Here is a 25,855-nt window from a genome sequence, read left to right as displayed (position 1 = left end):
GAACCGGAATTTTCATTTTAAAATTCTTACGCTTGTCCAATCGGTAAACTTTTATTCTCTCGACGTTGGCAACACTTTTATACACATTCTGTCAAATTTTGATGCATATCGTACGATTAGTTTTTGTTTGGCGTCTATAGGGCTGTCCATAAAAGACGTCACGCTTTTTTGACGATTTTTGACTCCCCACCCCCCCTTTGTCACAAATTGTCACAGATGCAAAGACCCCCACCCCCCCCCCCCTCGTATGTCACATGTCACGAATTCAAAATAAATAAAATTCATCTCAATACATTCTCAATATGTATGACAAACCATACAAATATGAGGGAAAAATCGATTTATTACATGCTCTCATTAGATTAAAAAATATCCCTAAAACTTCAAAATCATCGGAATTATTTTATTAATGTTAATTATATAATTTAACAAAAGTATTTGATTGGAATTGATGAAACATTTAAATCATCTGTTTCAATCCTTCTATGAGGTACATAGATATATAATTTCTTAAGCTAAGGAATAATATTTTCTTAGTGTACCATACAGGGCTGAGAAAATAAAGATCAAAACCTCATAAAAACGAGATCACTGCCGAAGAATCTTTTCAAGATCAGTTGATTTATGTAAGTTCAATCATTGGATGATTCGATAAGCTTTGATGTTGGTGGAGGAAAATCGCATATGATCAAGATAAGACATGACATGATCTACGTCTGAAATCGTTGATCTCCCGCCCTTTATCAAATGGAGTACAATTGAATAAACTGCATCAGAATCAGATAAGAGAAATTCTTATAATATACTATTATCAATGCTAGAAATTACTGAAAAATATGTCAGTGCATAACATAAGTTAAACATCTTTTTCTTTTTTACTCATATTAGGCAAAATTTATTAATTTCGCTAATTTACTCGCTCCTCCGTGCATTTTTGCTGATCACAACAGAAATGATTTCCTGCATCATTCATTTCCGAATTTACAAGAAGAAGCTTTTATATCAACAAATACACGTTTTCCTGTAGAATGGGCAATTTCCAGGAAATAGGGGAAAGCAGTAATATAATTAGGTATTTAAAAATGCGCTCATTGAAAATAGTGGACGTCACATTCCAAAAACCTACCCATCCCCCCCCCACCCTTCCCCCTGTCACAAAAGGTCACGTTTTATGAAACACCCCCCTCCCCCTGGCGGCGTGACGTCTTTTATGGACAGCCCCTATACAAAGAAGTTGAAAAAATTTCGTGTGGCGATTTTTATAATGGATGAAAATTTAGAACAACGTGCGTGCATCAAATTTTATGTTGCAAATGGATTTAAGTGTTCCGAAACGTTGAAAATGTTAGAAAAGGCCTTTGGTGAATCGTGTCTAGGAAAAACACAGGCATACGAGTGGTATAAACGCTTCAAAGGTGGTCGTACAAGCTTGGATCATGATGAGATCCCTGGCCGCCCAACAACATCTGTTACTGAAGAAAACATTGAATCGGCGAAGCAAATCGGAGAATAAAAGTTTTCCGATTGGACAAGCGCGGGAATTTTAAAATGAAAATTCCGGTTCTCTTTTTGTCATAAGTTACTATTAAAGAAAAACGAAAGATAAATGGAAGTTTCATTTATAGCAGAATTCTTTTATGTTCGTATAAAAAGTTCAACAAGTACTTTGTTGAATTATATTTTTTACAAATGTATATTTTCATTTCAGAATTCAATGATCAGTCGTCTTATATCAAATCATTCATATGATCGTTATATATAAGGTTGTATATGACGTTTGATAACTTTAATGTCTGTGTGCTGTGGCGCTGTCATATTTAGAGAATTAAGCTTTTGGTATTTATTGTACATTTCGAGGCAACTAAATTGAACGACTTTACAAAGCGAAACAACGTAGCCGATCAGTCCTTGTTGAGTCCGTGAGATTTCGACAGACGTTGCAGCAAAGCTCGAATACTCCAAACAGAGGCGGTGAAATTAATTGATGTAAATCACACTGTATAGACATATTGCGCGCGTTATACTTTTAAAGTAAAATTAACCTTTTGCATGTGTGATTGAAACAAATATTTACATATGCATTTTTAAATTGATTATCGTTTAAGCTGGCTTGTTCGACAAAAATAACATTAAATCTTAAAATATATTGTATTGTAAAATTAACAAATTAAATAACTAAAATAAGATAAGAAACTGTGGACGAATTATTTGAATTTCTAGATCTTGGAACAAACGTTCTATACATAGAGACTACATTACCTATTGGGGGAAAATGAGTAGATTGTAAAAATCGTTAATGTTACTGTATTGTAGGCATATTATCTCTAAATAAAACAAAACGTTAGCTTTTTGTTTTGATCGTAGACTTATCGACCGTCCTTAGTAATGAGTTTATCGATTAAATCTTGTAAAGGAGCTAACTCACGCCGATCAATCAAGTTAAATTCTTGAACGAAGTAAATAAAATGCTTGAACGAGGTGTTTAGATGGGCCTCCTCGCTCAGCCGAACTACCTCCGAAAAGTGCTGATGGTAGATATGAGCATACACTCGGAACAATCGTTTCAGGATAGTTTTAGCAATCTGAATGAAATTTTTCGGAAAAGGAACTCCAATTTTAGATGGGAACAACGTTTCGTCGTCCAGTTGGTCTTGCACCCAGGTCATTAAGTAATCGATGTATTTTGGTGCGCTACATTTGATTGGTTTTTTTACCGTTTGACCATCAGCCCAGTGATATTCGTATTTTGGCCCAGCTGACATGATGCTACACGAGTCTTCAGTGCAAAACTCCGTGATGGTTCCGTATAACATGTTTATTTGGTTGAAAAAGTCTACAGCTGTAATAGAGACAAAATGTTATATTATAATCAGATAAAGTTTTTGTTGTTGATGGGAAAGACGTAAAAAGTATTCAAGTAAAAAGATGTAGAATATTTCAAGAACATTTTATTGTACTGAAATTATTGAGCTATAGGGTAACGGAAGTATTTCGACCACTCTTATATATTACAACCATATATGCACCGGACCAAAATATATAAGAGGAGCCAAAATACATCCGTTTTCCTACTGTAATTTTGCTTTACAATTATGATCTGTATAAAATGTGCTCCTCTTTACAAGTCGGATACCACGGTAATTTATTTTAATATCACCATTCACAATATGGTTCTAATGATAATTTCTAATACTAAGTAACAGGTTGGCTTATGTTATGCAAATAGATATTTGAATGACCTTTGTATGTCGATAACGGTACCATTTACTCCATAGTGGGTGCGACGTAGTCTAGGTAAAGCGTAGTTCCTAGAGCTCTAGGACGATTTTTTTTTTATTCATACATTTATTTTATGCGGCTCAAGATCCTAAAACTAAACAGAGCCGGTTCATCATATAACATTAGTTGCAAATAAAATCAAGGTAAATTTTTTTACTGGATCTCGTTGTAACCCTTTTTCTCGGAGGAGAGTTGCTCTCGTTCCTATCCACCATAGGTTGAGGGGCCATTGGCAGGACGAACATTAATAATTAACTGACGTAGCTATACGGGACAGACAATCCTATCCTTCAAAACATCTTTTGTTCATATAGCAAGGGATAACTCTCGTTGTACATCTGTCCAGATCAATTAGTAATCCGCGATTTTCAAAGCTCCGTTCCTGATGAGGATTATTATTCCAAGGTAATTGGCGAAGAAATCGAACGAATTACCTGTTTCACAAGAAAGATACCAAAATCGTTTACAGAAGACTATCTGATAATGGTTAAGCATTTGTCGAATTTAAAAAAAAACATATGCTTGACTTTTCAAAATTCAGCACAAACCACCAATTGCCGTTGAAGGAAGGTCGCATCTTCAGAGCGGCGAATAACATCCATCCATCCAGTGAGGATTCCAGGTCCATCCAGTCGAAGGACTGGTTTGTAAGACCAGTGCCCTATGCATTAAACCGACAATCCAGGACAAGTGTAATGCGATAATTGATTTTACCGAAAGAGGATATAGGAAAGATCGATATAGACAACGTACGTCTGCAATATCTCTGGGCGTGAAGCGCTTCGACATGAACCCGTAATGAGTGTCACAAATCGTACGGTTTACGATGATTGAAGATTGGAGTTAGTTTTACTTTTTCGAGTATTTTAGAACTAGATATTTTCAGGATAGAAATCGAAGACTTTATTCCAACGCTAGCCGATATATAACCATATATCGATAGAGTGCAATAAGCAATTAGATACCGGAACATTGATTACTGCTCGTTCTAGTTAAATAAAATTTCAATTGAAAAATCTGTGCGATCTTTTCTAAAAATCATTACCATGCTTCCAGAAAGTTCTTGAATGTGACTTCATCCTGCTTTGTACATTCTTTAAATACGGTTTGCAAGGATAGTTGTATACAATGTCCGCCATTCTCGTAATGGATTCTGTGACTGTCCAATGAGATACTCCAAATAACAATTGGGGGTATAGCAGATTTGAAATTTACACAGAATTTTGAAAAAAATTATTCGAGCCTGTATATCTGTTATCTGTAAAAGCACTTTTCATATGAAAGTGCAAATAACTTAACTTTTCTTTTAAATTTTTGCACCTTTTCTACTCCACTAGAAATTCAAGGGTAAATACAAGTAGAAATGTGGTCAGCTTTTGAACACTTACAGCTCAGTCAGTTTAGTTTCAATCAGTAATATCATTTTACCAATTGATTGAGAATATTTCTACGTATTGATTTCAATGTTCATAGCCATGCATTTTCAATTGTATATCATTGAAATGTTGATTAATAGCTAGCAGTGTCCTATTTTGCCTACTAAAAATCTCCGACATACCGGATTTCCCTACCATTGACGACGGTTATACGAGTTCGGATGAAATTCCATGTTATATCGTTTTCACCTGAGCAATTTGCAACTACCCAGGGTACATTTTGAGTGCTTAAGATAAAATTCTAATTTATATAAGATGAACTCGATTAATAATGAGAAAGAGTTTATTACTTCAACCAAAATCGCAGAATGATAAGGGTCTGTGGGGTCCCCTAGGAGATTGATAGTACCAGCCAAAGAATAGATCCACTGGGTTCCTGCTTCCATGTCGTAAAAGGCGACAATTGCAGTTCTTTTTTCTATTCAGTTATTAGATATTTTCAACGTTTCACTTTTGATTACTCCATTTTATTAAATTATCTCTTCAATCAACTTACCAATTTGCGACTAGCTTTAGATAGAAGTTTTATTTGATATGTTTTCTTGTTCTATGGCATTGCTTGTCTTTCAAGATTATAACTTGAATGGTAAAAATCAACTATTTCGCAAATTCGTTAATATTACAAAGCGAATAACAGAGATAACATATATAGGTATATTGAATAAATAGTAAAAAATTATATATAATATATATAAACAATATAACAATTAATTATTTAATGATGAAAATAATAAAGCGGAAATAATAAGAAATCAAGTCGCGCGTGAAATCTGTTGAGCTTTGTTTGGCGATTCAAAATGATTTTATAAAATTTTTAGAATATGTCACTACAATGAATCAACTGTTTTGTCTAAATCCCATTCACTCGTTTATTTTGTAGCAGGTATTTCCATTTAGAAAAACGTGCTTAATCCACCTAGCAGTGAGATGATACCTTTTTTATCAATTCGCATGTGTTTTTTGCATGAATATTTTTCGGTGTTTCAGTTTTCATGACATTATTCTAATGTCAGTCGTTTTAAGTGGCAATTTGAGATTTTAATCACTCATTATTCTGTAATGTCGAAACTGCAAATCGGATCGAATTTGAATCTAAAAGTGTAACAATCGATTAAACATTCCATGATATGTCGAAGTAATTTTCACTTTAGAGTTTAGTGTAATGTAACTTCCAGAGCCGATATTCAGGAACCAGCATAACCCAAACCGATTCGTATGGCCTTATGACGAATAAATTGCAATATTTTTGAGTCCAACTTTGAAGCTTTTCGGGATTTTCAACTTCTATATCGCTTTGAATTTTAAAAATTCATCATCCTACAATTCGAGAATCGGAAGTCAGAATTGGATAAAATTGGATTTATTTCAATTTGAACTTTTGATTCTTAAATTCGATTAGGCTTTTTTTGAGAAAACGACTGAGTTTTGAGAAACGGAATTCTAAAATCGGTATGGCCGAAGTCAGATAAATTCACCTGAGTAGCAATGTAGACATCTTTGAGGAATCGTAGTGCTAATTAAATTTTTGGGTGCCTTCCCAAACGGAAACTGAACACAACCAAAAATGAAAGTGAAAGTTTATTTGGTTATCGACTATCCAAATCTGCTAACTCGATAAACCTGATTAATTTATGTGAAATAGACATTTTTATACTAATCACCCTGTATCTCCAAAACCGGAAGTTGGATTTGACTGAAAAACAAGATGTTTTATAGAATCTTAAAACTTTTCATTTGAATCTTAGATTTCATTTGAATCTTAGATCGGTTCAGCTATCTACGAGAAAAAAAAATACACAGTTTTAATTTCGTTTCACGATATATCCTGTAGTTCCGAAACCAGGGGTCGGAACCAAACATAATTCAAGAAACTTTGTTTGGGAGTATACGACTTTTCATATGAATCTGAGTTTGTAGAAAACGGTTGAGTCATCTCCGAAAAAAATTGAGTGAAATTATTTGTCAGACACGCATTTGCTGATCTCGACGAACTGATTCGAATGGTATATGGCTGTTATGTTTTTCCATCATTTATTGCTGTAAATAGTTTAAATCAATATAATTATGGAATTGCTTTCAACTCGGAAATTCTGCCATCATCGGGTTTTCATAAGTCATATTCGAACGATTATGTTGCCAAAAACGAACCGTGCTAAAATCGGTCCGAGGCAAAATATCATGCTGTACACAGTCTGTTGGGTACTTAGAAACAAATGTATGTAACAGTATAAAAATCGTGTTTTATGTTGCTCCCAAGCATTTCTTTGCCAGACAGCGCTTAAAACTTCTACTGCTGGAATAGGGGAAAAATTCGCTTACACAAAAATTTCGATATCTCTGTTAAAAATGGACGGATTTTAACAATCTATGGCTTGTTGGATATGTATTACAGTGCGGAATCTAAGTCTAAAAATAAATTCTGTTTTCAAGGTCAATTGTGACAGATACTTGTGAGTTATGACACTAGTTAGCGTTACATGCGTTACTGTTTTGAAAGGTCAACACGTTACAGAACTTGTTTACTTGTATTTTTGAAAGTTATACTCGAGACAGTAACGCATGTAACGCTTCGCAACGCCTATAAAATTTTGACATAAAACTTCGTATAACTCAAAAAGTAAACATCCGATCTCAAAACCATTCAATAGCGTTCTGGGTGACGGGGAGACCTTTCATTTGCGACTACTTTGATCAAAATCGGTCCAGCCACCTCTGAGATCTCGACCTCTTAGTTGACAACACACACACGGACATTTGCTCAGTTCGTCGAGCTGAATCGATTGGTATATGACATTCGGCCCTCCGGGCCTCGGAAAATTTTTCTAAAGTTCTAATTTTTATATATATAAAAAAAAGGTAAAAATAGGGAAGTTTTTATTTGTTACGCGATAGTGTTTAAAATTTCCCTTCAGTTTCCACGAATAAGAACTGCGAATCAAGACTTCTCGGGACTTCAGTATCGGATATTGTTGAAACTTTCACTCGGGAAGTCAGTGAGTTTAGTGGTGCATCCAAGCATCTTGAAACCAGAACATACTAGGTCGCACGCAAATACAACCATTACTGAAATTTATACTAACAAATATCCTTCTCCCTTGACACTTGTGGAGTGCGCAGTAGTATATACGGCGTCTACAGGGTCCGGCACTCGAAGTGTAACCAATTAAAAAGGCCATAAATTCAGTTTGGAAAATTACTTTTACTTAATTCAAAGTACAAAATGTGTAAAAATAATACAAAATTCAGAATCAATTCACTTTTGCTCGATATGACCACCTTTTGCCTTGACTTGATGACTTGAGAGAGCGAAGGAGTTGCTTCGTTTGGCCGAAATGTCAAATAAACTTCGAAATACAAAACCGAGGAAACATGATGGATTTATACGATTCATGTTTATATGTTTGAATCATGAAGACTTAAAAAAAACCGCATATAACACATGGATCAATAAGTCCCGAGACTAAAGCAGAGATGGCGCTCGTAGTAAACCAGTAACCACGTCTTTCTAGAGTACTAACCTGACACAAATGACGCGGAACGCTCGGGTAGACCTGTGGAAGCCGTTACACCGGAAAATGTGATTGAAGTGACAAAAATTATAATGAAAAATCGTAAAAAGTGAAGCTCCGTGAGATTGCTGAGATGACACAGATATCATATGGAAGTGTATTTGCTATCCTTAATGAAAAATTGAGCATGAAAAAGGTTTTTTCCAAGTGGGTGCCGCGATTGCTTTCGATGGAACAAAAACAGCAACGAGTCGATGATTCAGAAAGCAGTTTATCGCTTTTTGCTCACAACAAAAAAGATTTCTTGCGTCGTTACGTGACCATGGACGAAACATGGATACATCACTACACTCCAGAGTCGAAGCGGCAGTCATCTGAGTGGCGCACAGCTAGCGAAAGCCGTCCGAAGCGTCCGAAAACGCAGCAGTCATCTGGCAAAGTCATGGCGTCAGTTTTTTGGGATACGCATGGCGTGATTTTCATTGACTACCTCGAAAAAGGTAAATCGATCAACAGTGATTATTATATTGACTTACTGGTGCGTTTGAAGGAGGAAATCGCAAAAAACGACCGCACATGCAGAGAAAAAAATCCTTTTTCATCAAGACAATGCACCCTGCCACAAGTCGATGAAAACAATGGCGAAATTGAACGAAGTGGGCTTTGAGCTGCTTCCCCACCCCCCATACTCACCAGATTTAGCCCCCAGTGATTACTGGCTCTTTGCTGATCTTAGAAAAAATGCTCCAGGGAAAAAGATTTGGCTCAAATGAGGAGATCATCGCTGAAACTGAAGCTTATTTTGAAGCGAAAGATAATTTTTTTTATAAACATGGTATTGAAAAATTGGAAAAACGTTGGAACCGTTGTGATGTGATGTGATTATGTTGATGAATAAAAAAAATTTTGCAAAAAAAATGTTGTTTTCATTGTTAGTCTCGGGACTTATTGATCCATGTGTTATTTTAAGATGATAGTTTATAATTCTTATTTTTATCTACACTTTCACGATAGAAATAAAAGCGCATGAAGCGAGGATGTCTCAAACTCGTATTTAATATCTAATATTCTTATTGATTGCATTCAAAACCGACATGACACGCACCCATATTCAAGAAAAATATTATTAAACTGACAGTCATTGCGAGATTTAATCTATACGAATAAATTTATTGTTGATCGTGAAGCTGGTTTCAAAATTTTCTTGAATTTTGAATCATTTCGAAAAAAATTAACGTAGGTTTATACTGACTCTTCACTTTGCTTTATAAACTGTATGAAACATGGTCTACTTGGCACGAATTGCTCTTATAGTGATACAGTGGGCTTTCGTGAAGTTTAGGGTTTTAATGTAAGATTTATGATGTAGCATTGAAGGCAGCTACAAGTATTTATTAATATTGAAAATGTTACTTGAAACTTCATAGTTCTACGACCAAGCAGAAGTATACTCAGTCAATAACAGGCGACTCTTTGTTTTCTCTTTCATTCTCCTATTTTGTAATGAAGTAAAAAATAAAAGAGAGTATTAACATAACATAAATTGATAAAGCTTATTATTCTTTTCAAAAAGTCATTGGACTTGAAGTTTATTGAAGTAAATGAATAAATTTCAATTTTTATGCTGTTCTATTAATGTCAATTGCTTCTGCAATCAAAGAGCGTTCTGACGAGTGAAATATCCAGAGAAAATTATGTTGTACACATCGTCTCTCCGACACTCAATACATGGTGATTTGTAGAGCCTGGTTGGCAGCTGTCCAGTAACATAAGCTAAGCAGCATAATTTGAGCTGCTCTGCACTGACGAGTCGAACATAAAACGTGAAGAATAGTGAACATAAGCTATCCAATCTGTATCGTACAATGTTGCTGGTTGATAATGCCAGATATCAGCTCTGCTTGCTCCTATTACGGGGGCTACAATCGGTACGAAGAAATTTGGAATTACATCCATATCCCAGAACGGATGTTGTCGTTTCCGAAAGAACGAAGATAAATATTCCGCGCAAGCTAAACGATACTCGCATATACGAATGTTCGACTGAAACTATGCTTGACATGAATGAGTTTGGATGAAGAATCTTCAATCTCTTCATGTCAAGCAGTGCTGTAAAACTTCATTCAATTCAATTGAAACTGAATGTGGGACACATTGACGATCTCTCTAATGCAGTTAACTTCACTCTCTGACACACACAATGTTTGCTGACGGCCCGAACGGGCAGCATTCAATTCATCACTCGTTTCTCTTCAATCGAGGCTCAGTTTAACCACCGTCAGTTGATCTCTTGAAATGACAAAATATCTCTTTCAATGGTGTGAGAGCGGCCTTCAAATGAGGTTCATGTAAACATTCGAATTGGTTCAAGAAAATAGATGAAAGACAAACCAGATAGCTGAAATATCAATCACAGAATACACATAAATTAATTGTTTCCTCCTTCAGTTTTCATTTTTGATACTTTACTACATTTATAATTCTATTCGTTCGAATTTGCTTACTACCAAGAGCGAAGGCATTGAAGCAGGTAGACTACTTGGCACTCGAAACTGAGCAAGCAAAACTTCAAATGACTAGATACGATTATTCAACTGACGATGAATTCCGGGAGCTTCACTTGAAAATGGCAGCAAAAGTCAAATGAATTAGTAGGGATATGCTGACTGTCAGCGGCCATAAATTTCATTTTCATCTTATTTTATTCGATTGAAAATGAAATTTTACCGCACTGATGTCAAGTATAGTCAAGTATATCTGGGCGACTAGATCACACTGGCAACAATGAATTGTCTGTGGTGAGCGGTTCGAGAGCTTCCACAATGCATCAGTGTTCCAGTATACTATTCTCATCGCATGATCATGCGCCGGATTTTATTTGATTATTTATTGCTGTATAATCCATCTGACAAAATGTGTCTTAATGGATAAGAACTGAAAATTATTCTACTTAGGCTAAATTATCACGAAACACAACACGGAAAATCAAAATTAAAATAAAAAATCTCAGAAAACTAATTGTCGGCATATGGATATAAATGGTTCATGCTGTCCGTATATATACTGTGTATTGTGTTTCAAGGAGCAAGAGATTACGCTGTCGAAGAGATTCTTAGGGGGCATACAAATTCAGACGTTCGAGTAATGCGGGACAATCAACAGCACCAAGAAGCAATTTCGCTGCGAATGTATCTTATGCATATGTCTTTCTTAATTCCAGGGGTTCAATGCTTAGGAGACGGCAACGATCCTCATATGAGGGCAGCTGTGTAGGATCGTTCTAGGGTAAAGGTCTCAACACGTACCTCACAAATTTGCGTTGCACTGCTTCAATCCTCAGTAACGATTTAGACGTGGTGGTGTGTTCAATAATGTCGATAACGAAAAACCGAGCGAAGTTCCAACAGTTGTAGGCTCGATTAGTGATAACCAAATATTTTGATTGCAATTACTCTGAAACTCGAGAAATATGATATCTTAAAGCTAAGAATCTTGATCGAGCGCAATAACACGAAATTTGGGTAGTAATTCGATTTTATTTACCAACGGGACAACCTCAATACAGCCTCTGCATTGTAAGGATGAAACCGAGACAGATAAATCTACACTAGAGACGAAAAGAACCGTAGGATTGTTGTAGCTGTTGACATATTTCCGTCCACAAACAACTGAAATAGTCCAGTTTGTTCTCGCGTGCAGCGGGACGAGAAGCATCATTATGTTTATACTTTTTAGTTTACAAACCTGTAATTTATACGTTTACCCGGCTTGCTCAAGCTAGTTTTTTTACCTTATTAATAATCGCACATTCTTTGCCGCGGAGCATAGCCGTCTATCAGAATCAGGAATCAGAGTTATTTGGCTCAAGTGAACCCGTTTGCTTGGTTTATGATGAACGACAGTATACGAATCAGATCGATGCGGCGAAACTGTATTAATCATTTTGCGTCCGACTAATCGATAATTACTAAAAAATCTTACTAACAGACTAAGGATCTTCATCGAAAGTGTTTAATTACGGTTCCTGATAGATACATCAAACTAAAACGGTCGAAGATTTCGAGCGCGCTGGCGATCCGTCGTTAGAAACGTCTTCAAGGAGAGCTGACACCCCAATGGCATCATATCTGTTTAGGTTCATTCGTTTTATCCGGTTAACCCAAAGATAATTTACGCTTTCGGCCAGAGTTGGATAAAATAACGGTTTCGGTACGGTATACGTGTACAGTTTACCTACTCTCAACACATGTTCTCATCTGCTGCACCGTGTTCGGTTTCGCAACAGAAATTTCGTTGATTTCGTGCACTGTGTACGTGTCGAATTTTAAGGGAGAATATATATATATATATATATATATATATATATATATATATATATATATATATATATATATATATATATATATATATATGTATATATATATATATATATATATGTATATATATATATATATATATATATATATATATATATATATATATATATATATATATATATATATATATATATATATATATATATATATATATATATATATATATATATATATATATATATATATATATATATATATATATATATATATATATATATATATATATATATATATATCATAAAACAAAACATAAATAAATACGTAATTATACATGACTTACTGTTGACAGCAACCCATTCATTCAGATCTTCACCATCAGGTAGTTGCACTGCATTGCGAAGATTACCGGACCCAAGTGTTGCGGCAGCATGTTTCATGAGGTCATATTGATGCGTTCCCTCAGGTATGTTCTTTTTGGGTTTGAAGGTTTTACTAGATCGACTGAAAAATAAAAAAAAAGAAATTTCTAGTACCATTCACTTGTAAATGAAACTATGCTTTTGGTAGATATTGGCACTATATTACAGAAAAATAGACACATAAGTAAGCCCTTGTATTATGACACCGTTTTGAATTTCTCATATAGAAAGACTATGCAATCACTGTGAAACCCGACTTTTGAACCAAGGCCAGGATGGCCGAGTGTTACATACCATTCGACTCAGTTCGTCGAGTACACAACATGTTTGCATGTGTGTATATGTTTTATTAACTGATTTCCCCCGACTAAGTTCATAAGCTGCTCGCAGGAATGCCAACTCTCATCTAAGTAACAGTTCAAATACCTTCGATTCAATATACTTTTAATTATAATTTATTTTGGTTTGTCAACGCTCTTAAACAACGATTTGTTCTCTTGGACAAAAAATACATCTCTACATATCAAAACGGTTTTATGCATGGAAAAAAAGGAATTTCGTGTGTTGATGAAACACTACTTTTTGATGAAAAAAAGTGCCGCCGATACCAAAAAATGGCTTGATGAGTGTTATCCAGACTCTGCACCGGGCGAAGTAACAATTCGTAAGTGGTTTGCAAAATTTCATACTGGTCATATGAGCACCGAAGACGATGATATATATATATATATATATATATATATATATATATATATATATATATATATATATATATATATATATATATATATATATATATATATATATATATATATATATATATATATATATATATATATATAATGGTTTCTCGATATTTTTGTTCTGATTACTTAACCTGCAATCAACGGAATTCGACATACATTCGCTTTAGCACAAACATAAATATCACCAAAAATTAATGCGAAGATGTGAAATGCTTCTGTTAAGCAAAATTTGAGCAAATGCTCAGATTGTCACCCCATCCTTTGGACCAATGCACTGAACAGAGAACCCTCTCTAATTACGTTTTCTCTTCCAGATGTGATTCTTGCTTTCGGTAATCGATAAAAAAGCTCACTGTTCAAATTTTTTTTTTAAATTTTGTATTGATAAACTTGAAACAATGTTGAAGAGTTTCATTCGGATATATTTACGGATATATTTACAATTTGTATTTAGCCCAAGTAACCAAAATTTCGTTAAAAAAGATTTGGCTTAAGCTGCAAAGCATTCTGAACAGTCCGTTTTTTAAAAAATTACTCATACTAGAATGTTCACCCGACGCAACAGAACAAACTTTGAAGCAATTCCTTGTACAGCTTTTAAACAGCGATCTCTGAACTTTTTCTGTACGTTCAAGTGGCCAAAAAGTGCCACAGATAACAGATATACTCGAACAATTTTTTTCAAAATTCTGTTCAAATTTCAAATTTGCTATACGTTGGAAACACTACTGCCACCTACTCGACTGTTCGCCGCGACCTTTCAAAACGATCCGGAACGATAACAAAATCCTCCTGCCTGCTATAGAAATATTCCAACTACAACAATTTCAACACTTATCATACGATTTCCCTAAGTGTTAATGACAAAAATAAACTTGTCAATTTAACCAAAAGCAAAACAAAAATCTAGCGTGAAGTGAATGTTGCACAAAAAAATTGTGGCTCAAGTGAAAGCGACACCCAAATCTTGGTAGCACCTTGTGTCGATCGTGGTGACATCTGCAAGTGCTCGCCACGCTATGATTACTATGATTGATGCTGCATGGGTAGTTTCGTTAGTACGGGTGAAGGTAAACCCAAGAAATATCGGTAATTTTTCTTATATAGAAAGGATATGCAATCACTGTGAAAACCGAGTTTTGAATCGAGACCCGGAGGACTGAGTGTCATATACCATTCGACCCAGTTCGTCGAGCTGAGTAATGTGCGTAAAAAATCTAAACTTGCCTCAAAACTACTAGAATTGGTAGTCAATAGACGACCAAACAAATTAATTTCAGGTTTCCTGGTTCTCGGTTTTTGATTAACGACCATTGTAGTCATATACTCAAAAATGGATCTCACTCACTTTTCTCGAACCGACCTCGATTATACCGGTTCCCGGATTCCGGGTTCGGAAGTAATTTATGTTTGAAGAATCAAAGAAAAATATTTGAAGAATACCACACGTTTACATATGGGAATATGAGAAATATGACAAAAGCATCATTACACCACTAGGTGGATTAAACTTACCTTTACCTAACAGCTAAGCTCATTTAAGTCCTGGGGTGTCCTTTGCTATATCAAGCATACGTCTCCATATAACTCGATCCATGGCTGCTCGTCACCAGCCACTCAAAGCACGGATGCTTCGTAGATCGCCCTCCACTTGATCGTTCCACCTTGTTCGCTGCGCTCCTCTTTTTCTTGTCCCAGTCGGATTATATTCAAGAACCATTTTCACTGGACTGTCGTCCGACATCCTAATGACATACCCAACCCATCTGACACGTCCGAATTAGCTGTACGTACGATGGGTGGTTCACCTAGCAGCTGTTGCAATTCGTGATTCATACGCCGTTTCCACGTTCCGTCTTCCATCTGCACTCCGCCATAGATGGTCTGCAGCACCTTTATTTCGAAAACACTAAGGGCGCTTGGTCCTCTGCCAACATAATCCAGGTCTCGAGGCCAAAGAGAATAACCGGTTTAATGAGCGTTTTTAGATGGTCAATTTCGTGTGGTGGTGTATTTTTCTTGACCGAAGAGTTTTTGTGAGTCCAAAGTACGCACCATTTCTTGCCTAAATACGCTTCTGAATTTCTCTGCTGGTATCATTTTCGGCGGTCACTAGAGAGCCCAAATGCATGAACTCGTCAACCACCTCGTAACCGTCTATCAATATTCGTGGTGGGTAGTGTTTCTTCTCTAGAACCTCTTCCTCTCTTGTATTTTGTTTTTGACGCATTTATGGTCAGTACGATGCGCTTAGCTTCAGCTTTCAGTCCGATGTATGTTTCCATCATCTTCTCAAGCTTCAGTGTCACAATATCAACATCGTCAGCAAAGCTAAAAAGCTATACGGACTTTCAGAAGATCGTGCCACTCGTGTCGATCCTTGCTCTTCGAATCACACCTTCCAAGGCAATATTGAACAAGATACAAGAGAGTCCATCATCTGTCGCGGCCCTCTCCGAGATTCAAAGGGACTTGAAAGCGTCCCAGATACTCGGATGTAGCACATCACTCTATTCATCGTTGCTTTGACCAATTGCGTCAGTTTATCCGGAAAAACCGTATTCGTGCATAATCTGCCATAATTGTTCTCGATCGACTGTGTCGTATGCGGCTTCGAAGTCAATGAACAGAATTTATGATTGTGATTGCACGGTAATTGCAACAATCTAGCTTATCACCCTTTTTGTAGATGGGACATACCACTCCTTCCATCAACTCCTGATTAATGTTTTTAAAGCAGTTAGAGCTTATGTCCCTTAAGTGTACGGAGTAAGGAAAGTTTCATAATGAATGGGCATTGCACTGAAGCATATTCCTCTCGATTTGGGAAGATGATAAGCATGGAAATGTTTGTAAACAACTTACCGCCATTGTTGTGTGTTTGTTCGCTCTGGTAGTTTTTCTGAATATTTCGGAGTTTTTTGAGTGTTTTGCCCACTGCGTTATTCACGATTTCGACGAGATCTGGATTTTGTTTCGTGCCGTGTCGAGGTGGAGGACTTCGAAGTGTTTTTTCGATCCATTTGGTGGTGGTTTGTGATTTGCTTGGAGCGATAGTGCCGGCTACCACAAATTTCGTTGTATAAAGAAATCCAACTACTCACTGTATTTTTCCCGTTCGAAGCGCCATCTGAGCCTCAGTGTCAGCATTGTGAGTTTTGTGCACGATGGCTAGTGCTTGTGATCGGTGTGCTAAAACCGTGAAATCAGATGATGATTTCATAGGGTGTTCGGGTTTTTGCAATCATGTAGTCCACATGAAGTGCGCAAAACTGAACAAGCCGTTTTTGAAAGTAATTGACGAGAACCCCAAATTTGCTCTGGACGAATGTTGTAAATTGATAAAACTTGCTCGTTTTCGTGAGACATTGGGTGTGCTGTCTCAGCTAATAATATGTGCAGAGCTGAAAGCCGAAATAACAAAAAATAGTCAGCAAATATCTCGCCTGTCTTGCATCGTTTGTACTTCGTCATCGGTGCCAGCGAATCTAGTTTCTCATCCGGCTGCTAAACGTCGTCGCGAAGAGACATTTTTGACAAGCAGTTCATTGATGGGTGGGCGGAAACCAGTCGAAAACTGCAATATTGCAATGATTCCGCTAGCTTCCCCTCTTTCATGTATCTACCTCTCTCGCTTTCATCCCAGCGTTAGTAAAGATATGGTCGAAAAATTAACGAAAGATGGACTGAATTGCAACGACGAAATTTCGGTCATCCCACTGGTGAAAAAAGGAATGGACGTCAACACCCTGAACTTTGTTTCCTTCAAAGTTGGAATTCCTGCGAAATATCGTGATGTTGCACTTATTCCTGACACATGGCCTCAAGGTGTCCTCTTTCGTGAGTTTGAAGGCAGCCGAAAGCAGGATGTCTGGTGTCCGCCTATCGATGTTTTTCCGCCTACTCCAGATAAGAATGACCGTAGTACGCCTGTGAGTATGGAACAGCAAGGTGCACCTGGATCGCCTTTTTCCCTCTTGACAACACCAATGACGTTATGAGATTGCATGGAAACATACCGGGACGCACTGTTATAGGCATTTCGGAAGCTCCTGAACCCCTCACCACAGTCGAGCTATTACAGCCAGCGTTCTCCACCCGTCCTGGTCCTGTGTGGGTGTGATGAAGGAGTCTTCCAAACACTTCTCCACGGCAAGTATTGCCTTTTCTCTTTGCATCCAAGTCCTGATCTTCTTCGCGCTTGCAGATGTCAGCCCCTCGTCGGAAACCTTTTGCTGCCCAGCTCCATTGGTGCGCGTGATTTATCGTTAGAGGTTGGACTGGAACGCAACATAGTTAGCATCGTGGAAGCCCCCGATGCGTTCCCCACAGTCGAGCCACTGCAGCCAGCGATCGTCAGCCGTCCCGGTCCTGCGCGCGGAAACGAAAAGAGGGTCTTCCAAACCATCACAAATGACAAGTACTCATCTGCATTGAACGGTTCTAGCACTGATCTGATCCCCGGTTCCAGTCTTCCATCGCAAGTCCGATCAAGTAACTCCAATCTGCAGATTTATTACCAAAACGTCGATGGTGTGAACTCATGTGTCGACGAGTATTTGTTAGCAAGTTCAGACGATTGTTTTTACATCATCGCTCTTACCGAAACTTGGCTCCGTGAAAACATGCTGTCCGTCAGGGGTTCTGTGCCAGTTACAAAGTTTTTCGAACCGATCGGAGGACTCTTAACAGTCCAAAATTTATCGGAGGCGGAGTGGATTTGGATTAGGATTTGACTTCAATCTATCACGCAATAGGATACTTGGACATTTATATATATATATATATATATATATATATATATATATATATATATATATATATATATATATATATATATATATATATATATATAAATATATATATATATATATATATATATATATATATATATAAATATATATATATATATATATGTATATATATATATATATATATATATATATATATATATATATATATATATATATATATATATATATATATATATATATATATATATATATATATATATATATATATATATATATATATATATATATATATATATATATATATATATATATATATATATATATATTACTAGAAATTAAGACATTATTGTGTCATTAGGACCATATTGTGTCTGTTGAATATACCTAAATAAATAAATAAATGATCGATAATGTTGCGCAACACAGTTTTCTTCAATGCGTGTGCTGTCTAAATCTTGTTTTCCCTGGTTTCTAACTAAACGAGACGATTACATTTTTGTAAATGTTTTTTCGCATATCTATCAATGTGTTGTAGCCGAAGCTAAGATGTTTCAGCGGCGGAAATGAAAGCGACGATCTCTCGCAAGCAAACCTGTAATCCACACGTTTGTCTGCTGTACTTAAAGCTAGTTTCTATGCCTTAGTTGATTCAATCACAACCTTAATTTCTTTACGAAGTCAAGGTAACCTCGGTGGCGTACCATTTCAAAGCTTTAACATGTACTATGTTCAAACGATGTACACTGTAGGGCCACTGATAAGAACGAATAATATTATATACATATACCGGGAGCATAAATACTGTCACAATACAGTATCGGTGTAAAAACTTCAACCATCGCTAGTGATATTGAATACACTCATGCCATCCATCCCCAAGTCTTAGCTGCAAGCAATTGCCAAACAAAGTGAAGAAGAAAAATAGAAGAAAGCTTCATCTGTTGTAAACGATTCCACTGCTCACTCGTTGGACTAGTAACCATATGAAGAGATTTATGTATGTACAGCCGACGATGAAGAACCAACAAAACTCTCTTGTTGCTTCGCACACTAATGTGAGCAGCTCGCATGGCAATTGGTTATTGCCCGCGGCTTTGTTGTTCCTCACCTTGCCGATATCCTCACTTATCTCTGACAGATCAGGTGCTGGAAATTTGTCGTCGGCTGAGCATGCACTGAATGCTGTGTCGTTCTCCGTATCTTGTGTTTCGCCATTCAGATGCTCGTAATAGTACTGCTTCCTTCTGTCGATCACCTCACGCTCGTTCGTGAGAAGGTTACCACTGGTATTTCTGCACATTTCGGTCTGTGGCGTGTGTAATTGGCGCGGTACAGCTGTTCCATCGCTTCGCGATCTTGGTCATCCTGGTGGCGCTTTTTTCCTAAAAAAAACAGAGTTTTGTCTGTTCTGCGCTTGTCTGTATTGTTTTTCGTTCATTCTCGTGTGGTATTGCAGCATCCTCGCTCTTTGCTGCATTCTTCTCTTTGACCAACTGCTGACATTCGCCGTCAAACCAGTCATGTCCTCGATTCGATAACCTCGTACCTAGTACGGTTGCAGTAGTGCTACCTATGGCGGACCCTATATTACTCCAGCCATCTTCAAGAGTCACCGCGCCAAGCTGATCTTCCGTTGGTAGCACTAGCTCCAGTTAATGCAACAAGATAGTGATCTGAATCGATATTTGCACTGCGGTAGGTGCGGACATTTTGATCAGGTGATATTCCAGGTGGCGTTTTGGATATTTTTGCAGGGGAAGAAGGTGCTTTGGAATCGTTATGTATACATTCATCATAAAATGATTTGTTGACTTTAATGTTTCGTGGGATGAATCAACCACAAACTAAATAAATTATAAGCAATAATTCTAAGTAATTTTAACTTTCTTATTTTAAGAACCTTTAGATATGCAACAAAATTGCTCAATATCGTTCACACTGTAACCTTATGTTTTTTGTTTCAAACATAAACAGAAATTGTCATAGTTACGACACATATAGCGATCAGATGCGTCCCCGGCACGACAATGAAAAAACTTCAATCCATTGATATTCTTTTATTATTTCTACCACACTTTTCGTAAAGTGGCTATGGCTTCACTCAACTGCAGCATAATGTTCAACCAAAACCAAACAACGGTAAAAGACAGTCGTGGTTGCACCACAGTTTTGCTTTCTTCAACATGGTTGACGAGACGTGCGGAAGAGTGATCGGTGCCGTTTTTATGGGATCTGCACCACTTTTCATCATCACTAGTAACAAAATAGTCATGAAATAGAAAATTTTCCACAAATCGCGCTTTCATAGCAAAATTGGAAGTCGGATCCGGGTCAAATTGGGAAACTTATTATAGAATTAGTAGACCTTTCATTTGAATGTTAGTTTGCAAAAATCGTTTGAGAAAAATCTGAGAAAATTGAGTGACCTTGTAATGCCGGAACCGGTAGTTGTATCCAGATGAAATTCAATAGCAGGTTTTGGGACTATTTGACCTTCTATTTAAATCTAAGCATGTGAAAATCGGTTGTCATCTCAGAGAAAATTGAGTGATATTTGTCACACACACGCTCGCTCGCGCGTGCGGGTTGACTGGGGCTTCAGTGAACTGGAAACTTCCACCGGTCCAAAATATCATTTGCATGGATATTTGGTCGAATTTCAATTCTCACCAATATATGATAAATCAAAGTTAGTACACTTTAGAACCTCTTTTAAAATCAAAATTACTATAGATACGAGCATCAACAGGAGCTGAGAGTGACATTTATTTTTCGTCATTTTCGTATATTTTGAGTCAATGAAAATGACTTTTATTAGCTCTGAACCACAGTAGGAATGCTATGTCATAACCTAGAAGGGAAGTGCACGAGGGCAGTCCCCTCCCGATGTGTTGACATCCAGTAAGTCACGGCAGGATCAGTGTGCTAGAAGAGAGGGTAAACCAAATAACCTTCTGTTACCTGGATAGGCTTAGTGGGTCGACCTTCCGCCAACCCCATCCCCTGAGTAAAAATTTCAGGTGTCCGTTAGCAGATTTGCAACAACACAGCAATTTTGTGATCTCAATGAACAGAGGTGAATGGCACATGATTAATTTTCAGGTCGCAAGGCTTAAATTATATGCGTTGCAATAATTCGCGATTAATTTGTTTTTGTTGTGCGTTGGAGGCATGGTGTTGTGATCGGTTTTTTTGTAAACAATTTCACTGTTCAAGATAGTTATCAAGTATTATAAATCTTTAATATTGAAACAGATATATCTTACTGATAACTTTTCAGTCAGTCCTAGTGTGCCCTACTACCGGAATATTTCAATTCTTCTCGGTAACTGAGGTGCGTGTTGTTTAAGTAATAACATATTTCCAGACTAAGATAGTACATTTTTCGTCCGTCTCTTAAAGTTTATATGAGTAGCTATATGAACCAATCCATTCAGCAAGGAATGTCAACCCTAATTTTAGTAATAGAAACTGATTTTTTTTGTTAAAAGTTGCTCGAAATTTGAGAGGTTTTTCTTATGCTTGCATGCTAAACGCATTATACTGGGCAAGTTTTGTATTTTAAATCATATCGTCAAACGCTTATTGTACCGCTATACTTACAACAAGAAACTCATTTTGCGTCGCTGAAAGATATCTCCTTTATAACACTTCTAGTTTGAAGTTTCTAGAGTTGATATACAACTCAAGTTGTTCTTAGCACCACAGAATGTATCAGACTAAATGCACACAGATGATAAACAAACGAATTGGTCAAACAAAAACTAAGTAATATTGACTTAAATTGAATCGAGAAACCAAATAATTAGACACAGAGAATCATAACGCGAAAACTGCAACACTTTCTTCGAATCTTTCTCCGACGGTCGGTGCTTGTCAAAAATTTTGAAAGAATAATTTAATAATGACATTACCAATATGACATTTCCAACAAGGTTAATATATAACACGTTGAACTAAAAATAATGCAGTTTTGACATTATTTTCAATTTAAGGTGCACGACCTGTCACTCGACTATCAAAAATGTATCGCAAATTTAACTAACTCTCAGTAACTGGTAATATCAAAACGAAATCGCTTGAAAAAATGTTAGAACTGCAACATAAGTTGGTAAATTATTGATTTTGAAAAACATATGGAATGTAAAAAAGAACAAGAGAGAGAGAGATAGAAAGAGAGAGAGAGAGAGAGAGAGAGAGAGAGAGAGAGAGAGCTAGTCTAAGTTTACTTCTATTTACCAATATGTGTGGTAGTACAGAAGTAAAATGGATTACCGAGAAAAATTTGTCTTTTATATACATTATATACATCGAAAATTGCTAACATTGTGCAGTGTTATGCATTGGTAACATATTTCAATGTTATATAAAATTATGAAAAGACTATAATGATATTAGTGATAAAGTAAGATTCTTATTTGCGAACAAAACATGACAAAGATTCAGGTGAATGGTGCTAACTACGAAACCAGAGGGCCACGGTTTATGGGTTCAAATTCAAAAATATAAAAATAATACGCCATAAATAACATTAATAGTGATCCTCATTTATTTATGTTGAATATTAGATATCTTTTTCAATATTTGATTTCATTCGTACTTTATTATTCAAGCACTCTTATTGCTGTGTGACATTTATAATCTACAGTTGAAATTGTCACCAACGATAAAGCAAATATTTGCTATTCCTGCTTCACGTAACCACGACGCATTACAAGACGCATTATAACTTTACATTATTTCAGTTTTAAAAATTCAATTTTAATTAAATGCAAATTTAATTTAAATTAAATGCGCAGTTTCACATGTTTTTACAATGCTGTTATAAAGCAGAAAAGAGCGATTATTAGACTCTTATAGGATATGACAGGTGAAGCAGGAATAGCACATTATTAAGGTAGGTATATCACACACTAGCAGACAGGACACTCAAATTAAATTCTTTAATCATTTTAACGGTCATTTCGAATATTCCTTTAGTTGGGACAGTACTCGCATATGTCATGATGGCACCACGTTACCCTACCAAAAACAATCAGTCTGTCATCTAGACTGTGTTTTATTTATTTACCAACAGAGTTGCCTTTCATCAAAGACATCATATTAACAAGATATCCAGCTCTCACATTTCCCGAACATATAATTGGCAACATCCTTTTTTGCGAGCATGTCGCCCTCAGGTGAGTCCGCATCGAATCTCATACACAGAAGTAGGGGAGAGAAATGTCAAATTCGTACGCGCCAAAATAGCAGGGCTGCGCACCCATACAATTGACATGACATGTTGAATGAGACGCCGTGCGATGGCGTTGCTGAACTGAAGATTGAGATCGCTCCAAGCTGACAGGGTCTGCTTTCATACAGAACTATCTATAATGTACTGATTTTTATACGTCCATGCGGATTTCTTGCAGGATACAGATTTAATACATATTGCCAAGACTAAATACCGATGTTCTGATATTTACTTGCTTCTGGCCTGCCGCCAGTGTGCCGGGTGAAAATCATCAATATAATCCCAAATAGCGTAGATGACTACAAGTTCATTTTTCATCGGGCCCGATAATGAACGTTTTCAACATTCCGTGCCAAAAACTAACTGAAAGGAATAAACATTACAGCTATGTGTATACCACAATCCAATAATTAGTTTTACCTACCTGAGGAGATATTTTTCTGAACAACGTTGAGAAAAATGAATCGTTCCTTTCAAACATCGCTAAATAAGTTAAATATATAGCAGCCCTTACACGTGACAATAGTATTGTCAATCCAAAGTATTGTCAATACCGTCAATCCAATTGACTTGGGAACTTGAGTCCGCATTTTTTTTAGAAAATCAAGCGTTTGGAGCTTCAAATATTGCAAATGAATATTACAATATTGAGAGAAGAGGCCATTGCACATATTTAACAGTTTCTCTCTGGAGAGAAAGTATTGTCGGATTGATGAGCAGTTTTGATTTTTCGACAATATTTTCGTCAATCCAATGAAGTTTCCATTACACGATCAAAAGTATTGTCAATACTCCTTCCCGCATAGCGTTTTGGCTACCTGGGCAGCCATGGCCACCAGACGGCTACCACAATTGATTCAGTGACGGTTGTCAAATCCTATTTGACAAATCAATGTCGCCTGTATCTAAGTTAGCCGAGCGTTTTTATCTTCTCACCTTCGCTGAAAATGTCAAAGATTTCAATGTGGAAAAATCCTGGTGGATACGGTTGTATCGTTTGAGTTGTATAACTGCCAGCGGTGAGGCAGTCGGTCACCAGAATGTCTGCCAGCTATATTTTTCCAGCTGGCAGCGTTTAGTCAGCCGTCTGGCAGCCATGCGTATGCGGGTTGTATTGACTATAATATTGTCTCGTGTAAGGGCCGCTTATAAACGTAATCCCATAATATATTGCGACGATTTTTTTTTCAAATATTATACAAAGCTTGATGAAATCTGGCATCCCTGCGAGCAACTGATCTTTGTTCACAAACGGGGGGAAGGCAACTAGTAAAATAAAAACGTTTACATAACACAAGGGATATACCGATACTAAATAGTTAGCGCGGTTCAATATATGTGGAACTAGTGTCCCACGAAAATTTATTTTTAGAAGAATTTACTTATAGTATCATGTATTTTAGTTTGTGGCTATAATGCAAATATATTTAACATGATCTTGAAAACATCGTATGTTTTTTTCTGACAGAGGGCCACTATATTTATGGTAACTGGTATTAAATCGCTCACGAACATTTTTTATTCCGATTTTTCTTCGGAGTGTCTTGATAACGGTGAAAATAATTTAATCGAGCAACACTGTTTAAGTTACTACGAGCTAGTTTCCAAGGGACTCTAGACTAAATAAACAAATTGTCTGAAAAAGAAATCCCGGAATATAAGAAAGTTCTAGTATCAGGTATGTTAAGTCTGATTGGACTAAAGTTGAATAAAAAGTACAACTAATTTCTTATCGGTAGGAACAACGTAGCGAATCTGATAAGTTCTCCATTTGAATCTTGGCGAGAGATGTATATCAACCGACTACAAGTTTATCTGACGAATGCTACATCAGTCGCACCAGTTAGGGGAGTTCCCTAAAGGTACACTGCAGTGACTTGTACTTGGGAGAAAGTAGCTTTCAAGATTTAAAATCAATCGATCATTGTACTTCTGGAATATTTTTACAACTGATTTTTCGACGTTAAATATATATATATATATATATATATATATATATATATATATATATATATATATATATATATATATATATATATATATATATATATATATATATATATAAATACATTTAACACATTTAACAAGAAAATTAACCAAACATTTTTTGGTTAATTTTCTTGTTAAATATTATACATCAATTAAAACCACGATTTGTTT

At 36.4% G+C, this 25,855-nt stretch overlaps 1 protein-coding gene across 1 annotated transcript; it reads right to left on the bottom strand.

Moving 5' to 3' along the window:
- Positions 1-1,665: 1,665 nt before the first annotated feature.
- Positions 1,666-22,331, bottom strand: LOC131440532 (MOB kinase activator-like 1). The gene is made up of 3 exons (XM_058611890.1): positions 22,063-22,331; positions 12,881-13,041; positions 1,666-2,839 (listed from the first exon to the last, which is right to left on the bottom strand). The coding sequence occupies exons 1-3, from the start codon at positions 22,074-22,076 to the stop codon at positions 2,367-2,369; spliced, it is 648 nt and encodes a 215-aa protein (XP_058467873.1). The 5' UTR covers positions 22,077-22,331; the 3' UTR covers positions 1,666-2,366.
- Between the last annotated feature and the right edge of the window lie 3,524 nt (positions 22,332-25,855).

Source organism: Malaya genurostris, chromosome 1, assembly GCF_030247185.1.
Source record: "Malaya genurostris strain Urasoe2022 chromosome 1, Malgen_1.1, whole genome shotgun sequence".
NCBI classification, from domain to species: Eukaryota; Metazoa; Arthropoda; class Insecta; order Diptera; family Culicidae; genus Malaya; species Malaya genurostris.
The sequence above is the reverse complement of the archived record's forward strand: the minus strand, read 5'-3'. Positions and strand labels throughout refer to the sequence as shown.